Source organism: Chaetodon auriga, chromosome 8 (genome assembly GCF_051107435.1).
Source record: "Chaetodon auriga isolate fChaAug3 chromosome 8, fChaAug3.hap1, whole genome shotgun sequence".
NCBI lineage: Eukaryota > Metazoa > Chordata > Actinopteri > Chaetodontiformes > Chaetodontidae > Chaetodon > Chaetodon auriga.
In genome coordinates, this window is record NC_135081.1 from 1,607,532 (window position 1) to 1,625,425 (window position 17,894).

The window sequence follows — 17,894 nt, forward strand, 5'->3', positions numbered from 1 at the left end:
TTCTTCAAAGATGTTTTGCTCAGCAGTAGTGAGATATCAACTTTGACCACTTCAGCTTCAACATGACATTTTGTCTGTCCTATTTTAGCAGGTAGTTTTACTTTTCTGGTGGAATATACAAAGCTTCCATCTCCGAATCAAAATGGCCTGCAACTGGGGATTTCTGTTTGCAGCATTTGGTTCACTTAGTCTGGGCGGAGGTCTTTCACATAGTTTTCCATGCCATTTCTCCCCATGCAGTACAAGTACATGCAGTGTCAACAATAGCTGCCCCCAGGGATTCAGCCAGAGTCAGATATGGAGGCTTTTTTGAACAGTGTGATGTTACACTCCTTAACATTTTCTTCTTCAGTTAATTTTATACACGTGTACTGTTGTCCTTGTCCTTGTGGTCTTTGCACTGTAAAGAATGCCACGTCCTACTGGTTCACTTGTATTCTGTTTGATGTGCCTGGCGTTTTTCCTCCGAAAATCCTCTGAAGTGCCGATTTCATGTTGGCGAACTTTAAGTCCGTGCACATGGTCAGTGCAAGGTGCCTGTTTTTCATGTCCAGACAAGCCGTGTCCAAGAGATTAAATGCTAACACAGCGTCGGGTAGCATCATACTTTTTCATCCGGTTATATATCGCTGCTCAAAGTCAATGGTGTAGTCCGACATGGACAGAGAACTGTCTTTTATAATGCCATCAAAATGGGAATATGCTTCATATGCACAATCTTTTTCCTCCTTTAGGAACACACTATCCAGTTTCATTAACAATGTATCCATAGCGGTATCGGTGTCCAAGTCATCTGCGGAAATTTCCATGGCTGTTTCACGGGCTTTTCGTCGAGTTCTGTAACCCACGTCCAGATCTTGATTTCATTTTTTCAACTTTCGTACAGCTGGGTCCCGTCAAACTTTGGCAGAACTTTGTAACTAGCAGCCATCCTCTGCTACCAATGTTAGACACAATAAACACTACATTTATATATATCTTCAATGACTTTATTCTTTTCTCAAACAGAGCAACTCAGTGACTACCATTTCCACTGCGACCAGTCAATGACTAAACATAAAACTGAAAAATGCGTTCCCAGGGTCAATTAAAAATTAATTAATGGATTTAAAGACAATGTCTCTGTTCTTTTTTTTTTTTTTTTTTTTTTAATTTTACTTAAAAATGTTAAGTTGGATACTGGTCTGTAGTTATTAAGAATGCAAGGATCCAAATTGTTCTTCTTCAGCCTCCAAAGAAGAAGACAAAGGGTAAACACAAAGAGGGAACATATAAGTTAACATCAAGCTCATTTAAGATGGACTGAGGTGACGTGGAAAATCTGTCCTGTGGTCTGACAACTCGAAGTTTGAAATTCTTTTCGGAAATCATGGACACCGCATCCTCCAGGGTACACAGGAGAGAGATCATCCGGCTTGTTATCAGTGCACAGTTCAAAAGCCAGTATCCGTGATGGTATAGGGGTGCATTAGTGCACATGGCATGGGAAAGCTCAACAGTGGGGAAGGCACCATTAATGATGAATGATATTTACAGGTTGTAGAGCAACATATGCTCCTAAGTAGACCAACGTCTTTTTCAGGGGCAACCTTACGTTTTTCAGCCATAGAATGCTAAACAACATTCTGCACACATCACAACAGCATGGCTCCAAAGTAAAAGAGTCTGGGTACCATTGAAAATGTTAATGAGCAACTATTGAGCAGCTGAAATTGTACATCAGGGAAGAATGGGAAAACGTTCCACTTTCAAAATTAAAACTGGTCTTCCCAAACACTTACCCCTTTTTTTTAACATGTTACCGGTATCAAATTCTAGATGAGCATATAATTTTCAAAAAACAGTAACATTTTTCAGCTTCAACAATTGATATGTTGTCTTTTTGCTATTTTCAATTAAATATGGGGTTTCAGTGTTTTGCAAATGATCACATTCTGTGTCAGCTTTAATTTTACAGTGTCCAAACTTTTTTGGAATTAGGGTTGTAATACTGTTGAGGGGTCTTAACTTTGAATGTTGTTTCCACTTTCCACCAACTATGTGGGAGTCCTGGGTGATTTACAAAGCATCCAGAAAAACAGGGAAGCCCGTTGTCAGTCCCAACCTGTTAAATATGGCAGCTTAGTCAGCTTATGCTTCTAACTATGATACTAGCTGTAATCATTCCTCCCATTCAAACTGTTCAAATTAAATTCTGGCCATATCTTACACATCATACCATTAAGCAAATGCAAAAAAAACTAATTTTCCTTCAACCAGAATTGTATAAGAAATGATGCTTTAAGGTGTTGCCTTGGATGTAGAATGGAATGGATATCATGTGTTCCTCACAGGAGTCAATGTATCAAATATCAATGTATGAGTTGGATGATGATGATGATTGGATCCTACACCCGGGAAATTTAGTCATTACAGCAAGCAGGTTACAAAAAGTGGCATAAAGAGGTCAAATAAAAATATAGAAGTATACAAGATACAGAATAGAAAAAACAACTACGTCTATGTACATTTGTACAGATTATTAGTAAATGCCAAAGAATCCTACTGCCATAAAAAAGTACTGTTGCTAGTAGTGTTACTGAGAAAAACTAACTACTGACATACCATGTATTGTATTGCACTTGAGAATACCATTGCACCTGAGAAAAATACGATTTCACTTGGGAAATACTGGGTCTATCTAAATGCACAATATATGGGAAATAGATTGGTGGCATGTTGGAAGAGTGGCAACACTGTCGCCTCACAGCTAGAAGGTCCCGGGTTCGATTCCCACCTGGGGCGCTGAGGGTGTGTCCTCCACCATGCTTTCGATGCCTGCTGACCCTTATCTCGAGTAAAGGGGCCTTTCTGTGGACTGTGTGGAGTTTGCATTTTCTCCCCGTGTTCACCTGGGGGATCCTCCATAAAAAAAATTAACCCCCCTCTTAAAAAAAAACATGCATGAAGATCACCACCTAACCAATGGTGACGGAAAAGAAACTGGGTACTCAGGAGCCCACCGCTCCTGGTCTGCCATGGAGGAAGGACTACCAGGATGGGTCAAAAGCGAAGAAGAATTTCACTAAGCATGGCGTGTGTGCATGTACTATGTGGTGTGACAAAGAAAGTCTTTCTTTTCTTTTAAATAGTGTTATTGCACAGTAGAGAGAAATATACAGCTTAGAAATTTATGTGAGCAGATATAAGCATTTGAGCATATATTAGCATTGAAACAGTAGTGCAAAAAAAAGTGGGTATGATGTAAGTTTGAGACACCATCACATAGTGCTACATTACATGATGCTGGAGTTAAAAAGTCTGACAGCTGCTGAGATGAAGGACCTGCAATAGCGTTCTTTCTTACAGACTGGATGCAGCACTCACTGAAGGAGCTGCTTAAGCCCCCCACCGTCTCATGCAGGGGGTGGGATGGGTTCTCCATGATCGATGTCAGCTTGGCTAACATCCTCTTCTCAGCCACCCCCTCAATGGTGTCCAGAGGGCAGTCCAGGACAGACCCAGCTCTCCTGACCAGTTTGTCAAGTCTTTTTTTTGTCCCTCTCAGAGCTCCCATAGCCCCAGCAGACAGTCTCAGAAAACTGCAGATGCTACTACAGAGTCGTAAAATGTTTTTAACAGTGTCCGACATACTCCAAAGGACCTCAGTCTTCTGAGCAGGTGCAGACGACTTTGGCTCCTCCTGTACAGGACATCTGTGTTATTTGTCCAGTCCAATTTGTTGTTGAGGTGAACACCTAGGTATGTGTAATCCCCCACAATCTCAATGACCAAGCCCTGGATGTTCTCTGGTGTTGTCTGTGGTACATTCCTTCAGAATTCTTTCAATCACCATCTCCTTCGTTTTTTATGCGTTTATGTGCAGGTGGTTCAGTCCACACCAGTTGACAAAGTTGGTTACAACCTCCCTGTATTCCCATTCGTTCCCCTGTGATACACATCCAATGATGGCTGTATCATCAGAGAACTTCTGGATGTGACAGCTATTGGTGTTTTGTCTGAAGTCCGATGTTAGAGGGTGAAGAGGAAAGGGGAGAACACTGTCCCCTGTGGAGTCCCCGTGCTGCAAACTACCACATCAGACACGCAGTCGCAAAGCCTCACATACTGTCTGTTGGTGTTGGTGTTGAAGATGGGTAGCAGGACCCCGCAAGACCCCACAGAGCTGATCCGCGCAGTCCCTGGGCAGTCTGGAGCTGATGCCATCCGGGCCTGTAGCTTTCCTTGCCTTCCTTACGTGTGTGTGTGTGTGTGTATGTGTGTATGTGATGTATGAGGTGGATTTTTGGGTCTTCCTCTTCGTACCAGATCATTCCTTCCTCCCTAACACATCTACAGGTGCTGAGTTTGTGTGAGAAAATCTCCCTGTTTGAAGCTGTGTTAAGTCAAGCTGTCAACTCCTTGTCTGGATGTAAACATAGCATGGCAACTGGCTGGTCCAGACAGGCTGATAGACAGGCAGCCAGGAGTGACTTCAGGGCCAAATCAATAACCTCAATACTTCACTGTTCTCTCATTTTGTTTTTTCTTTTGGACTACAGTTACAGTTACAACATAAGATATTACCCTGCTGTATTCTTTTTGTTTTTATCTGTCCATTTCTCTCCCTTTCTATCTCTCCAACTCAGTCAGCTGGCTGTGGGTGTTTAACTCGTTCAATTGAATCATATTTTGCTACAACCTTTGTGAGTCAGTCATCTTGTTGCTGTCAAAGTTCCCTTCTCTGGTGCTCTCTGCTGCTGTCAGTTGTCATTTCAGTCAAATCAATGCCACCCTCTTCCACTGCATTCGCTTCCATTTCTCATTCAGCATCCAGGGATCATTCCACTGATTGAAATACTGTTAACCAGCAGTCATTACAAAGCTGCTGATAAAATCATTATTTTATGATCACATCCTCAGACAAAAAGAACATACAACAAATACGGTTAATAACTGCAGCTGTGATTGAGATGTACTCAAATAATGATGATGATGATGATGATGATGACAGAATATGTGTATGGTTGACAAATTCAAATACAAGAGCATCTGTTACCATCTAAATGAGCTGCAAACATATTTATTCTGTAAAATATCAATAATAGTGTTTATTGCTGATATTTTATAATAAAATGAAATAAATACATGTTTGCAGTTCATTTAGATGGAAGAACAGGTGTGTGTTGTTCAGCAGCCACATTTACAATCGTGTGACTGCGCTGGAATAAATTTGGTGCAGGTTTTTATTATGGCAATAAGGTGAAGTGATTTCAACTTTGTTTCTGAAAAATCCAGCTTTTTTACGGAGAACACTTCTAAATATGGGCCACTATTGTAACTGAGTATGAGAAAGAACCAGCCAAAGGCATGAATCCGAGTTGTAGCATACCTGCTGAAATCTAAAAATGACCAGTGTCATTTTCATTTTCATGTTTTTATTGTGGGGGTATACTAGACAATGTTTACATGCCTTAATCTTCGTTTTATTTTTTTTATACTGTGTCTTGGTGCACAACCTCTGTTCGCTGTCTGATACAGCCCATTTTAAGGCCCATCTCTTCAAGGCCCCCCACTTGAAAAGCCCAGTCTACTCTGATCACTCAGCTGTTTCCAGTCTTCTTCATGCACTCTGCTCCACGTGTGTCCTTACTCAACTACCTGAGTTTAGCTGCACCTCTACTATGAATATCACCACAATCGTTTCTAAACCAAAAACGTCACAGCCCTACATGTCCATCAGAAATCAAGGATAAATGAATAATATCTTCAACCAAGATTACAGGTTTTCCTGATGTTTTCCTCAGGTAAATATTGCCATTCTTTCTGTCATGAAATGTTTGGTTAGTATTTAGGAATAAACATTTGTCTTTACATATGACATACGTAGAGAATGTGCTATAAAGGTCTCTGAAGTAGAAAGCACTTTATCGAAACTATACAGAAGTAACATGCTACCAGGAATGTTACAGTTCCCAAAACACAGTATGCCGTGTAAACACTTTCAGTGATGGTCAGAATGTATGAAAGTAACTCATTTGTAGAATCATTTGTAGGGAACCCTGGCAGCTCGTGATGTCAGCCAAGAGGAAAGTGTGTGTACCTGGTAGAGCTCGATGCGCTGCTCAGACACTCGGGCTGCAGGGTTCTGAAGACGGAAGATCCTGAGCTCAGCCTTCACCAAGTTGGAGGCATTCTTCTCCATGGGGGACACATCAAACGTCAGCCGCCTGAAGTAAGGGTTGAAATGTGTAGCAGAGATGACATCTACAAAAAAGGAGAATGGCTAATTGAGGATGTGTGTGTGACAGACAGAGGGAGGCCAGAGAAAGGGGAGGATATTTACAACTGTGCGAGTTTAAGGTTCGCTTTGACATTGAGGCATTTCGTTGATGTTCTTAGCTGGAGTGATCTACACTGAGATGAGGATAAAGTCTCTGATTAAAATGACCATAAGGAAAGATCTGGACCTCACCGCTGTTACCACAGATAAGAGAACAAAGGAGAAAACTAAATAGGCCTTTATAAATATCTTACATTTGCCCATTAGTGTAGATACAACCGTTTGACTGAAAATACATTTTTGGAGGAAATGGTCAACAATTTTATCAGATGAGGGCTACTCCAGTTATTTAGTACTGCACTCAAAATTGAAGCTTCAGAGCTTCATCCTAAATATCCTAACTTTTATTCCCCAGTATGGGTTACACTCCAAAAACATTCCACTCCCTTTCCCATAATGCAACTTAACATTTTGATAAGACTGTCCCTGCATGGTAAATACCCACATCTTTTAAACTTCACACCTTCAGTCTGATGCTTATGCTATGTTATGTCTCCAAACCCAAACCAAGATAACTCATCAGGTTATTTTGTCAGACTTCACAAAGGTCCTCCAGAGCCATGTTACACAACTATGTTCACAGGATTAGTACTAGCTGGGACTGATAAACAGTAGTCGATGTATAAAGACCATGGAGTACACCTTTAAAGATCAGTTCAAATGCTGAATATTTCTACTGGCATCAGACTTTTACAAGCTAGATTAGTGGAACCCTGACACCCAAAGCCAAATAACACACAGCCCGTTAGTATATCAGCAGTTATGCACAGAAGCAGCAACACAATCCTCCTCATATACTACTTAGAACCATGTGTGTGAAAGTGTTTGACAGACGCTTACAAATGACCAGGGTGGCACGTGCAGCACTGACAGCCATATGTATTGCCATGTCTGACAGATGCTGTGGAACACACACACATGTACAGTACAATACTGGAAACCATGTGTGTGGTGGAGGAGTGTTTGACAGTGTCCCACAGCACTGTGAATTAGGAGGCCCAGAGGTCTTAAATTGATGGCTGTAATGTAAGGCAGAAGCTTGGGATTAGCAAAACATTGTGGTTTGTTTAGAGAGAGTGTACAACCACAGTAACCAACTGACACACAGACTGGGACCAACTGACAGAAGCAGGCAGAGAAAGAGAGAAAGAGGTTTTTCACACACTTTTTCAATACAGTTGAATATGGCCATTTTTGAACATTGCTTTGGTATTGATGTTTCTGACTTCTAACTGTGATTTCTAACTGTCAAAATATTAATTACTTTTAAGGAAAGGACAAACTGTCTGGTTTTCTGTATAAAACAATTTTCTACTGCCCAATATATGTTTAGCTGCTCACAAAATACATCTAGCATTATATTTGACCAATGTACATAAATCGATCAAATGAAAGAACTACAAGGGAGAGTGAACAGTTCACTCTTCTATGATGTGCTAATCTGCAAGTGCAACCACTATACTATGTCCGGATATATTTCCAAAACTATTAGAATTATTAATAAAATACGGTCGTGCCTAGCTGAAGCCTCATCATCTCAGTTGTACATTTATGTACTTCCAAATATGGAATATTTGATGTACTCTATGAATGTGAATGTGAATGTGGATGTACTCATGAATGTGGATTGTGATATAAAGTGCTCACATTTCTACAATTGGCTATATATTTGTCACTACTGAACTTTATTATCTACTTGATTTTAAGATGCATGACATTTATTTCACCAATGCCAAATGCTCTATCTTGTAATGTTGACAAAAGTGAAAAATAATTTGTGTATGCGCCCTGTGATTAAAATTGTATTCATTCTTCCTTGGCTCATGCTACAGCTTTCCACCAAGTGTCATGGAAATCAGAGCAGTAGTTTTTCTGTAATTCTGCTGACAAACAAACTGAACTGAAATTATAACCTTCTTGTTGGAGGTAATGCTTTGTATTTCATCATCTCAAAAAAGACAGGAAAAGAAAAAAGTTTAAAATGAGTATAAATAAAAGCTGTGTAATGGTTTCAGTTTAAATTACTCATATAAAAAACCCGTCAAAAATGCATTTTGCATGATGTGTCTTTCAAAAGCTAATAGTATTTAATGGGAGGAGGCCCGGAAGAATATAAAGCTGGTTTGAAGTGTCAGAAAAAAATCTGAATGTTATTGACATATTGTAACTTTGAGAAGCTTCCTTGGCAACTTCACACATACTTTTGAAAGAATTAATGAATAGACACTTTTTTTCAGCTAACACTGTAAAGAGTAAGTTCAGCAGTTGGTGTATGTTGGAAACTGTGTAAACTGGGTGATCATTTACTTGCTTACTTGTTAAATGAGAAAAGTTACCTCCTTAGTGGATTTGTAGTATGTACACTGAATAAAGATGTAAACGAAAAAAATTTTGTTTTTGCCCCCATTTTTCATGAGCTGAACTCCAAGATCTAAAACATTTTCTATATACACATCAAGACCATTTCTCTCAAACATTGTTCACAAACCTGTCTAAATCTGTGTTAGTGAGCACTTCTCCTTTGCCGAGATAATCCATCCCACCTCACAGGTCTGGCATATCAAGATGCTGATTAGACAGCATGAATATGAATGTGAATATGATATATGAATATGGAACAGGTGTGCCTTCGGCTGGCCACAATAAAAGGCCACTCTGAAATGTGCAGTTTTGCTTTAATGGGGGGTCTGGGGAGGTCAGAAATCCAGTCAGTATTGTGTGACCACCATTTGCCTCACGCAGTGCAACACATCTCCTTCGCATAGAGTTGATCAGGTTGTTGATTGTGGCCTGTGGAATGTTGGTCCACTCCTCTTCAATGGCTGTGCAAAGTTGCTGGATATTAGCAGGAACTGGGATGTTTTCAGCTTCCAGGAATTGTGTACAGATCCTTGCAACATGGGGCCGTGCATTATCATGCTGCAACATGCGGTGATGGTCATGGATGAATGGCACAACAATGGGCCTCAGGATCTCGTCACGGTATCTCTGTGCATTCAAAATGCCATCAATAAAATGCACCTGTGTTCATTGTCCATAACATATGCCTGCCCATACCATAACCCCACCGCCACCATGGGCCACTCGATCCACAACATTAGCAAACCGCTCACCCACACAACACCATGCACGCTGTCTGCCATCTGCCCTGAAGAGCGAAAACCGGGATTCATCCATGAAGAGAACACCTCTCCAACGTGCCAGACGCCATCGAATGTGAGCATTTGCCCACTCAAGTCAGTTACGACGACGAACTGCAGTCAGGTCGAGACCCCGATGAGGATGACGAGTATGCAGATGAGCTTCCCTGAGACGGTTTCTGACAGTTTATGCAGAAATCCTTTGGTTATGCAAACCGATTGTTGCAGCAGCTGTCCGGGTGGCTGGTCTCAGACGATCTTGAAGGTGAACATGCTAGATGTGGAGGCCCTGGGCTGGTGTGGTTACACGTGGTCTGCGGTTGTGAGGTCAGTTGGATGTACTGCCAAATTGTCTGAATCGCCTTTGGAGACAGCTTATCGTAGAGAAATGAACATTCAATTCACGGGCAACAGCTCTGGTGGACATTCCTGCAGTCAGCATGCCAATTGTAAGCTCCCTCAAAACTTGCGACATCTGCGGCATCGTGCAATGTGATAAAACTGAACATTTCAAAGTGGCCTTTTATTGTGGCCGGCCTAAAGCACACCTGTGCAATAATCATGCTGTCTAATCAGCATCCTGATATGCCAGACCTGTGAGGTGGGATGGATTATCTCGGCAAAGGAGAAGTGCTCACTAACACAGATTTAGACAGATTTGTGAACAATGTTTGAGAGAAATGGTCTTGATGTGTACATAGAAAATGTTTTAGATCTTGGAGTTCAGCTCATGAAAAATGGGAGCAAAAACAAAAGTGTTGCATTTATATTTTTGTTCAGTGTAAGTGACAAGACAGCAGAAACACACTGTAGCAGAAGCATGATGCCTACAGAAATATTTACTGTCTGATGCAGCTCCTGACTGTTTGTCCAGCCAACTCTCAAGATTCTCACAGTCACCTGTGAAATACCTCTGCTGTGGTTGAGTTTCAACATGGCTATGTTGTCTAAGAATTCTCTCTCCTTATTTATCTAGTTTAACCTGTCAAGCAGACATTGGATGAGAGGCAGGGTACGCCCCAGACAGGTCACCGGTCGACACACACAGAATCACATTCACACTTACAGTCACACCTACAGGCAATTTTAAGTTTTGAGTTCACCAAACACAATGGGTTGTTTGCAGATGATGTCACGTCACTCTTTTGTTGTGGCATGAACTGCAGATGGAGAACCAAAAGTGATTTTCTCCATAGGAAGCACTATAGCACACACTCAAAATACCAATGTTTTGCATTATTTATGGTTGCTCAGATCAATCAAACCAAGAAACCAGAAGGAGTTTTAATTGAGTACCAAATGTTGTTGTTCATAAGGGTGAAAACTGCAAGAAATTGACTGAAAAACACTGGAAACTGAAAGTTTGTTGCTTGGTTGGATCCACAGTACAATAAAAGCTACACACCCTTGAAAAAAACCTGACCATAGTCATCCAAGAGCATTTTGGTACTGAGGTCTTGGACCCAACCGCTAACAAGAAAGTTGTATGCCTTCATACTTTTGTCTGCTTTCATTTGTTTTCTGGAGTAGATTGATGTCTGAATGAGCAGGCAGTTGGTTATATCTACTGCCTCAATAGCAGCAAATCTTTCAGTTCAGTTGAAAAATCCCTCCTCTTGATAACGTAATGGTCACATCCAACATATGTTCTGATTTTTCTGTTTTTACCTCTCTCACATGATTTCATCTAAATTAGCCGAGTAAGAACTTTCCATCATCTCATCCAATGCATTTTTCATTTCCGGCCCTCCATCTGTGAAATTGTCCTCGGAATATAAGTATGTCCACAGACTTATGAATGGTATTGGTATGCTTAGTAACAAAACCATTACCAGTGGTGTGGATCAAACCCACAGTGGGAGTCAACTTGAATGGGTCAACATGCATCAGTCGACCCTCCTTTAAAACCTTGCTCCAGACCATGGCTGAATGTGGGTCTGAGGCTCTTTTTGAAATCTAACTTTTATCTGGTAATTACTGGATGTATTGCTGTGGTTTATCAGGGAAATATACAAACTGCTAACAGTGAGAACCAGGGTAACAGCTGTCTCATATGAAAAGGTCTCATGCCAGTAAATCTGGGTCATATGCATGTCTGGATGTCTGAGCTTCTGGTATGGCTGTAAAAGCTTCATGCAAATGTCAGCATGTTAACATGCTGATGTTTAGTAAGTCATTGTGACCATGTTCAACATCTTAATTTAATGTCTTAGCATGCTAACATTTGCTAGTTAGCACTAAACACAAGTGGCCTACAGCCTAAGATGTACAAATGAAATGCTATGATATGATTATGGCTAGATTGAAAGTCAGAGGATCAACTAAGTTATTACAGTTCATCCTGAGGGAAACATGAATGTCTGAACCAAACTAAAAATCTATCCAGTAGATGTTGAGACATTTAGTCTGGAAGTCTGAAGTGCATGGAACTGTCACAAAAGAGAAAGAAATTCATTCTATATTTGTTAACAACACTTCTACAAGCAATTTCAATTGTTGCCATAAGTGAAATGGAAACATCAGTGATCCACCTTAAACTACTCTCAGCAGACGTATTCTATGAATGTTACTGCACCAGACAGATCAACAAGAACCTACTGAAAACAGCATGTAAAGTTATACAAAACAGCACAGGGAGATGCAGGGTCTTCAGCATAAAATCGAATCAAAAATTACACCGTCTACTCTATGAGAAGGTTATGACTTAAATGAATTTGAAAGCAATTCTTTGATCAAACAAGAACACATCAACATATTTAATCTCTCTGCTCCTTTGGGTGCTGCAGTGGCTAACATAAAACAGTATGCAGTGTGAGCAGCTGAGGCAGATTAGCCAAAACTAACGATGCTCTTTCTCGTTTCCTTCCCATTTGTCAACAGAGAAAGTCACACTTTCAGCTCCTGGAGGACCAGCTGAAGGCAAACTGTTTACACAAACTGCAGCAGAGCCTCATGAATGGGTCCACTGTACTGTAACACAACACTGGACATTGAGATGAAGCCATGCAGACACATGCTGTGGATGGCTGACACACACTCCCATACAAGCACACACACATTCACTAGTCCTCATGGAATTCACAAATAGAGGCCTGTCCTTGGCTTGAAGTGATATCTGCTTTCTTCAAGGCCATACCCATATTTTGATACTCAAAAGTAAGTTTTTGCTTTTCAGTATTTAACTGAATTTAGATATTCATTGTCGCAGTGGGAGATTTGTTTTCACAACCAGTACACAACGAAAAACATAAAATAATAAATACATAAAATCTTCATGTAAACCTTCATGTTCCTTCTAGCATCCCAGCTCGCAAGAGAGTCAGCAAGGAAGTTTATTTATGGCTGCTATGGCAGGGAGGACAAAATTCCTGTAGGAGCAAGCTCTTCCCTATTTTAATGTCCTGTATGTGTGGGCACATATTAGTAATGTGAAAGGTTGATTGCTATTGTGAGTGCTATGTGGTTAATATCTGAGAGACTGGGTGTGTGAAGGCAAACTACTTTGGAGGCAGTGAATGTGATGTCAGTAAATATGCTTTTGTTGGAGATCATTAACATGGTTAAGAGCAGAGGGAACACTAGAGCAGTGTGGGCTGAAGTATGATTTTGTAAAGCAACAACAGCAGGTGGGGTAGACATACAGGAGTTTATTGTCTATAATGAGTCCAAGATACTTGAGACTGCTCACCTGTTCACCTGTCTAACCATGGATGGAGGAGGGGCTGAAGTCAAGAAAAAGGTGAAGTTGCCTGATGATCCTCTAGATGTTGGAGAAGGAAGTGGAGGAAGAACCTCCCTTCAAACCTCCACACACCTGGCTGATCACGTTGTGAAGCAGAGGTATTTTTGTCTGTCTTGTTTGTCTGACACTTTGAATAGATAATGAAATTCTGAACACACTGATAGGCCATTTCAGTGTATTATTTACAGCTCTGGCACCTCAAATCTAGGATTTCAGCGATAAGAGAGCTATTAGACTGTATTTATCTGCAAGCATTTTGCAAAAAAGCATGGATTTAACCTTTTTTGGTCTGTCCTTTTTCTTAACATTTCAGTGTCATTGGTCAACAGATTGAGATAAGCAATCAAAGAGAAAAACTGCGATGAGATGTTGGTTTTAGGTTCACTTCATGATATGACTCCAACAACAGACTAGACAACACTTACTCATCTGCTACTCTGTCAGACTATAAATCTCAATCTGGAAACTCCATCAGAATGTTTGCTTTCTGTTTCACTCTACTCTTCCTTTACTATTTACACTATGGATAGCTATGCAAATTCTTTGTAAGGACATATCTAACATCAAATATATTGTGGGATAGAGTTCCATTGGAAATGAAAATCCTCCAGTAAGGTTTCACAGTCCAATGTGCTTTATGTATTTAGAAATCCTTCACCTGACATTGACATAGTACAATAATGGGCAGAAATCCCATGAGCACAGTTTAAATAGTGAGCTGTAAGTAAAGCAAGCACATCTGTCACTTACCAATCTATTTCAAATAATAAAACCCTGAATATCTTCCTGACTGAAGGACCTTGGAGTTCATATGAAACCTATGTTAGGATCCATCAAATGCAGGCTTCTTTCCTGAGGGGAGAGAGCTGAGAGTGCTGTGCTTGGCTGTTCACTCCTGCCCAACCTAGACACTCTATGACTAGTGGCTTTGTCAGCAGAAACCACTGGCTTCGCGGACCTCCTCCACTCTGTAATGACAGAGCTTGTACCACTATGAGTGCTGGACTTCTGGCTCTACTATATCTTTTCCATATAAAATTCAATGTAAAACAGCATGAGGCTGCACTGCACATGGTATTAGTCAAAGTGAAACCTATGATTAGCGTGGTCATTCTTATTTTCTAATTGGGGTCATGTCTAATAAATAGAATTATCATATATTAAACTGTTCATCATTCTGGATGTGCTCTGGAAGGACATCAAAGACCCCTGCCCTTTGAAGAAATAAGTATCTAAATTTGAATTAGAAATATAGTGTGGCAAACAACGACAGGTTGTTTTTTGTTTTTTTATGTACTCCGTGTTTCTGGGGCACTGATTTAAAATAGTGAAAAAATATTGAAAAATTAAAGTTGTTCTTCTGAGAACCAGTGACATCATTGATTCTTGGAAGAACTACTGGCTATTTCATCTTGGATTTCTAGTCGCCTATGGGTATGCAGATTGTGTGCTTTAGATGCTGTTCAAAAACAAATCTTCCTTCCTTCTTCCTTTTGTCTCACTTGTAATAAGTGGCAAATTTCTCCTTCAATAGTGTTATGCTGGAATCAGACATTTGGGAGTACAAACACATGAGCCAGAGTACATTGCAGAGGAATTACGACATATGGAGGAGGACAAGGCCACCACAAGTCAAGCACTCACAGTTGATGAGGATAGTGATGCAGAGCCACACCGTGCCGAGGACAACTGCTGGCTCCTGCAGTAAATGTGATTTGCGATATAAACAGAAGCGGAGTCGCTGTGCGGCAATGAAATTCACACAGGTCAGGTTCTTTTCAATGAAGTTTAGGAAGAGGCACAAGCTTGTGTGAATTTACACCAAAGTTTCAGGAGTGTGGAGACACATGCTTCAGGATACCGAAAATAAACTGGGAAAAAACACCATGGTCGCCAAAATGGATGGTCTTGCAAATATTGTGTTCATTTTTTGCATACGAATATCGCCTGACAGCCTATTGACGTTTCTTAAAGTGAATTCCACAGGGCAAGAGACTTCAGAGAGACAATAGTCTAGCCTGCGTAGTGCAGGCTATTACAGCATAGTTTCTGTCACCTGTCACCTGACAGTTCAGTTCATCTTGCACATCTGTTGTTTCTTTGAATCCGTGGTACTGATTTGTTTACAATTTATTTCCAGGAGTGAGATCATAGCATTATTCAGCTCACACAATCATTGCAGTGTGCGATAGAAGGTTGGTCATTCATATTTTTTTATATACATACATGGAACATTCAGAGAGTAATGAGGTGATATCTAGCACAATTAAAAAAATGGTATAGCAGATAGGGACTAAATCAATCAGACAGAAATTGGAACAAGATAGTGTATGAGTATCTGAGTGAAAACAACGGTGCAAAATCCAGCTGATCATTGTGTTTACACATGGGAAACACAACTTGATCACTGCTGCCAGTGATGGAAACAAACTGAAGGTTGTGACCAAGATGCTCACAGCAAAATTTGAGATGAAAAAAAGATGTGGGCAAACTGAAACATCTTCCTGGTATTAATTTTGACCAGGGTGATAAATGTGTGAAAATGTTACAGAAGAGACATGAAGAAAATACTTGCAAGGTTTGACATGCAGTAAACCTAGAGCGATAGCTTGTGAGCAAAAACTGAACTAAATTGACCCGATGATGCAGAAATGATGAGTGATGTCAGAAAATACAAAGAAGTCGGTGACTGACTACACATGCAACTGACTTGTTGCCAGACTCTCTCCCTTCCTCTTCACCATCAACACATCAGACTTCAGGCACAACACTGACAGCTGTCACCTCCAAAAGTTCTCTGATAATACAGCCATCAGTGGACGTGTATCACAAGTGAACAAACTGGAACACAGGGAGGTCATTACCAACTTTGTCAACGGGTGTGCACTGAACCATCTGCATATGAATGCCAGCAAGGCAAAGGAAATGGTGATAGACTTCCACAGGAAAATGCCACACACTACACTGGTGAACATCCAGGGTTTGAACATTAGAGATTGTGAGTGAGTACAAATACCTGGGTGTTCACTTTAACCACACAGGACTAACAACACAGATGTCCTGTACAGGAAGGGCCAAAGTCGACTCCATCTGCCGAGAAGACTGAGGTCCTTTGGAGTGTGCTGTTGTATTTCATGATACTGTGGTGGCATCTGCAATTTTCTATGTAGTGGTCTGCTAGGGCTGTGTGAGCTCCGAGGGGGAAAGAAAAGGACTAAACAAAGTGGTCAGGAGAGCTGGCTCTGTCCTGGACTGCCCCCTGGTCAGTATCAGGGAGGTGGGGGAGAGGAGGACGTAAGACATCAATCATGGACAATCCCTCTCACCCCCTTTGGGTTACACACTGCCTTCTACTACAGCCAAATATTTCACATTTTGACTCATCAGTCTAGCTGCCATTTTTCTGCGAAGGGAAATAAGCTTGATGTGTTTTCATCTGCTGCACTAAGTTTGCTTGGCCAACCACTGCGTCCACAATCCTCAACGTTGCCCGTTTCGTTGTGCTTCTTCAAAAGAGATTGAACAGCACATCTTGAAACCACAGTCTGCCTTGAAATCTTTGTCTGGGACAGACCTTGCTGATGCACTATAACTACTTTGTGTCAGTCTTGCCATGGTGTATGACCTGTGACATTAAACGGTCTTACATAACCTCATCTTGGTAGCAGACTTTGGCTGTTCCTCACCCAGTTTTACAGTTTTTGCCTGTTGCTTGAACACTTTTTGCAAAACTTGGCTCACTGTGTCAAAACTCTACACACAAGTATTGTATTGTTTGCTCTGACTATTTCCACAATGGCAAGTTCCTGCTGTTGGGTGAACAGGCATTGCCGTCCACCCCAAGAAGGTCTTCCAGCCATTCTGTAGGAAAATGAAACTGCGAATTGTTATTGGTTTGGTTATTTTTGACAGTAATGTATATACTGTACTTTACTGTATATACCATACACAGTACTGAAACATCTCAATATAAATCACTGCATGTTTCACAAAACTTTGTTGTATTTACACTACTGTACTGTATACTGTACACAGTGCTGTAACATCTCAGTGGTACAGTATTATGTACTATACTGTACTGTATGTTTCACAGAACTACCATTTTTTGTTGCAAAACGAGTGTTAGCCAACTATTGCTTAGCTGAGGCCTATTTGTGGTTGGCTGATTGATGTTCAAGTTTTTTCAGGTGTGTGTCTAAGTATTTCCAATTACCCAATGTGTTCTGTATTTTGAATGGATGTGTTTTCCCAATGGTTCCCTGAGATTCCATCTATGAACAGTGTCTTTTGTATGAAATAGTGTGAAGTGTGCATGAGCAAGTGTGTTGCAGACTTGCAACTAAAGTGCACTTTGGATCAGACTTGTTTGTCCAGCACATCCCACAGACGCTCAACTGGATTACAGTTTTTCTCGATTGCTAAAACACAAAACCTGCTTCCTGTAGCACAAACTTTTTCGTCATTCCCAGAAGCACACACACGTTTCCCATAACCAAAAACACAATTCACCTGTTTCCACACGACTCAATATTAAAAACACTTTCTGCAAAACCTTACACAAAAGTGGCCAAATAAATCATTCATTGCATGTGTTCATTCAGTAAACACATGCTCTCAATATAATTAACTCAAGTTATCATAACCTAAACTCAGAGACCACCCCCTTCTCCAGGTGAAAACACTCAGCCTA

General features: G+C 40.7%; 1 protein-coding gene across 3 annotated transcripts in view; it reads right to left on the reverse strand.

Moving 5' to 3' along the window:
* The window catches only part of tgfb2 (transforming growth factor, beta 2), an 86,265-nt gene that overhangs the window by 34,493 nt on the left and 33,878 nt on the right, over positions 1-17,894 (reverse strand). For all 3 annotated transcript variants that reach the window (XM_076737619.1, XM_076737620.1, XM_076737621.1), the window contains exon 2: positions 6,083-6,246. In XM_076737619.1, the coding sequence (XP_076593734.1) occupies positions 6,083-6,246 (164 nt within the window). The remainder of the gene's footprint in view (positions 1-6,082; positions 6,247-17,894) is intronic.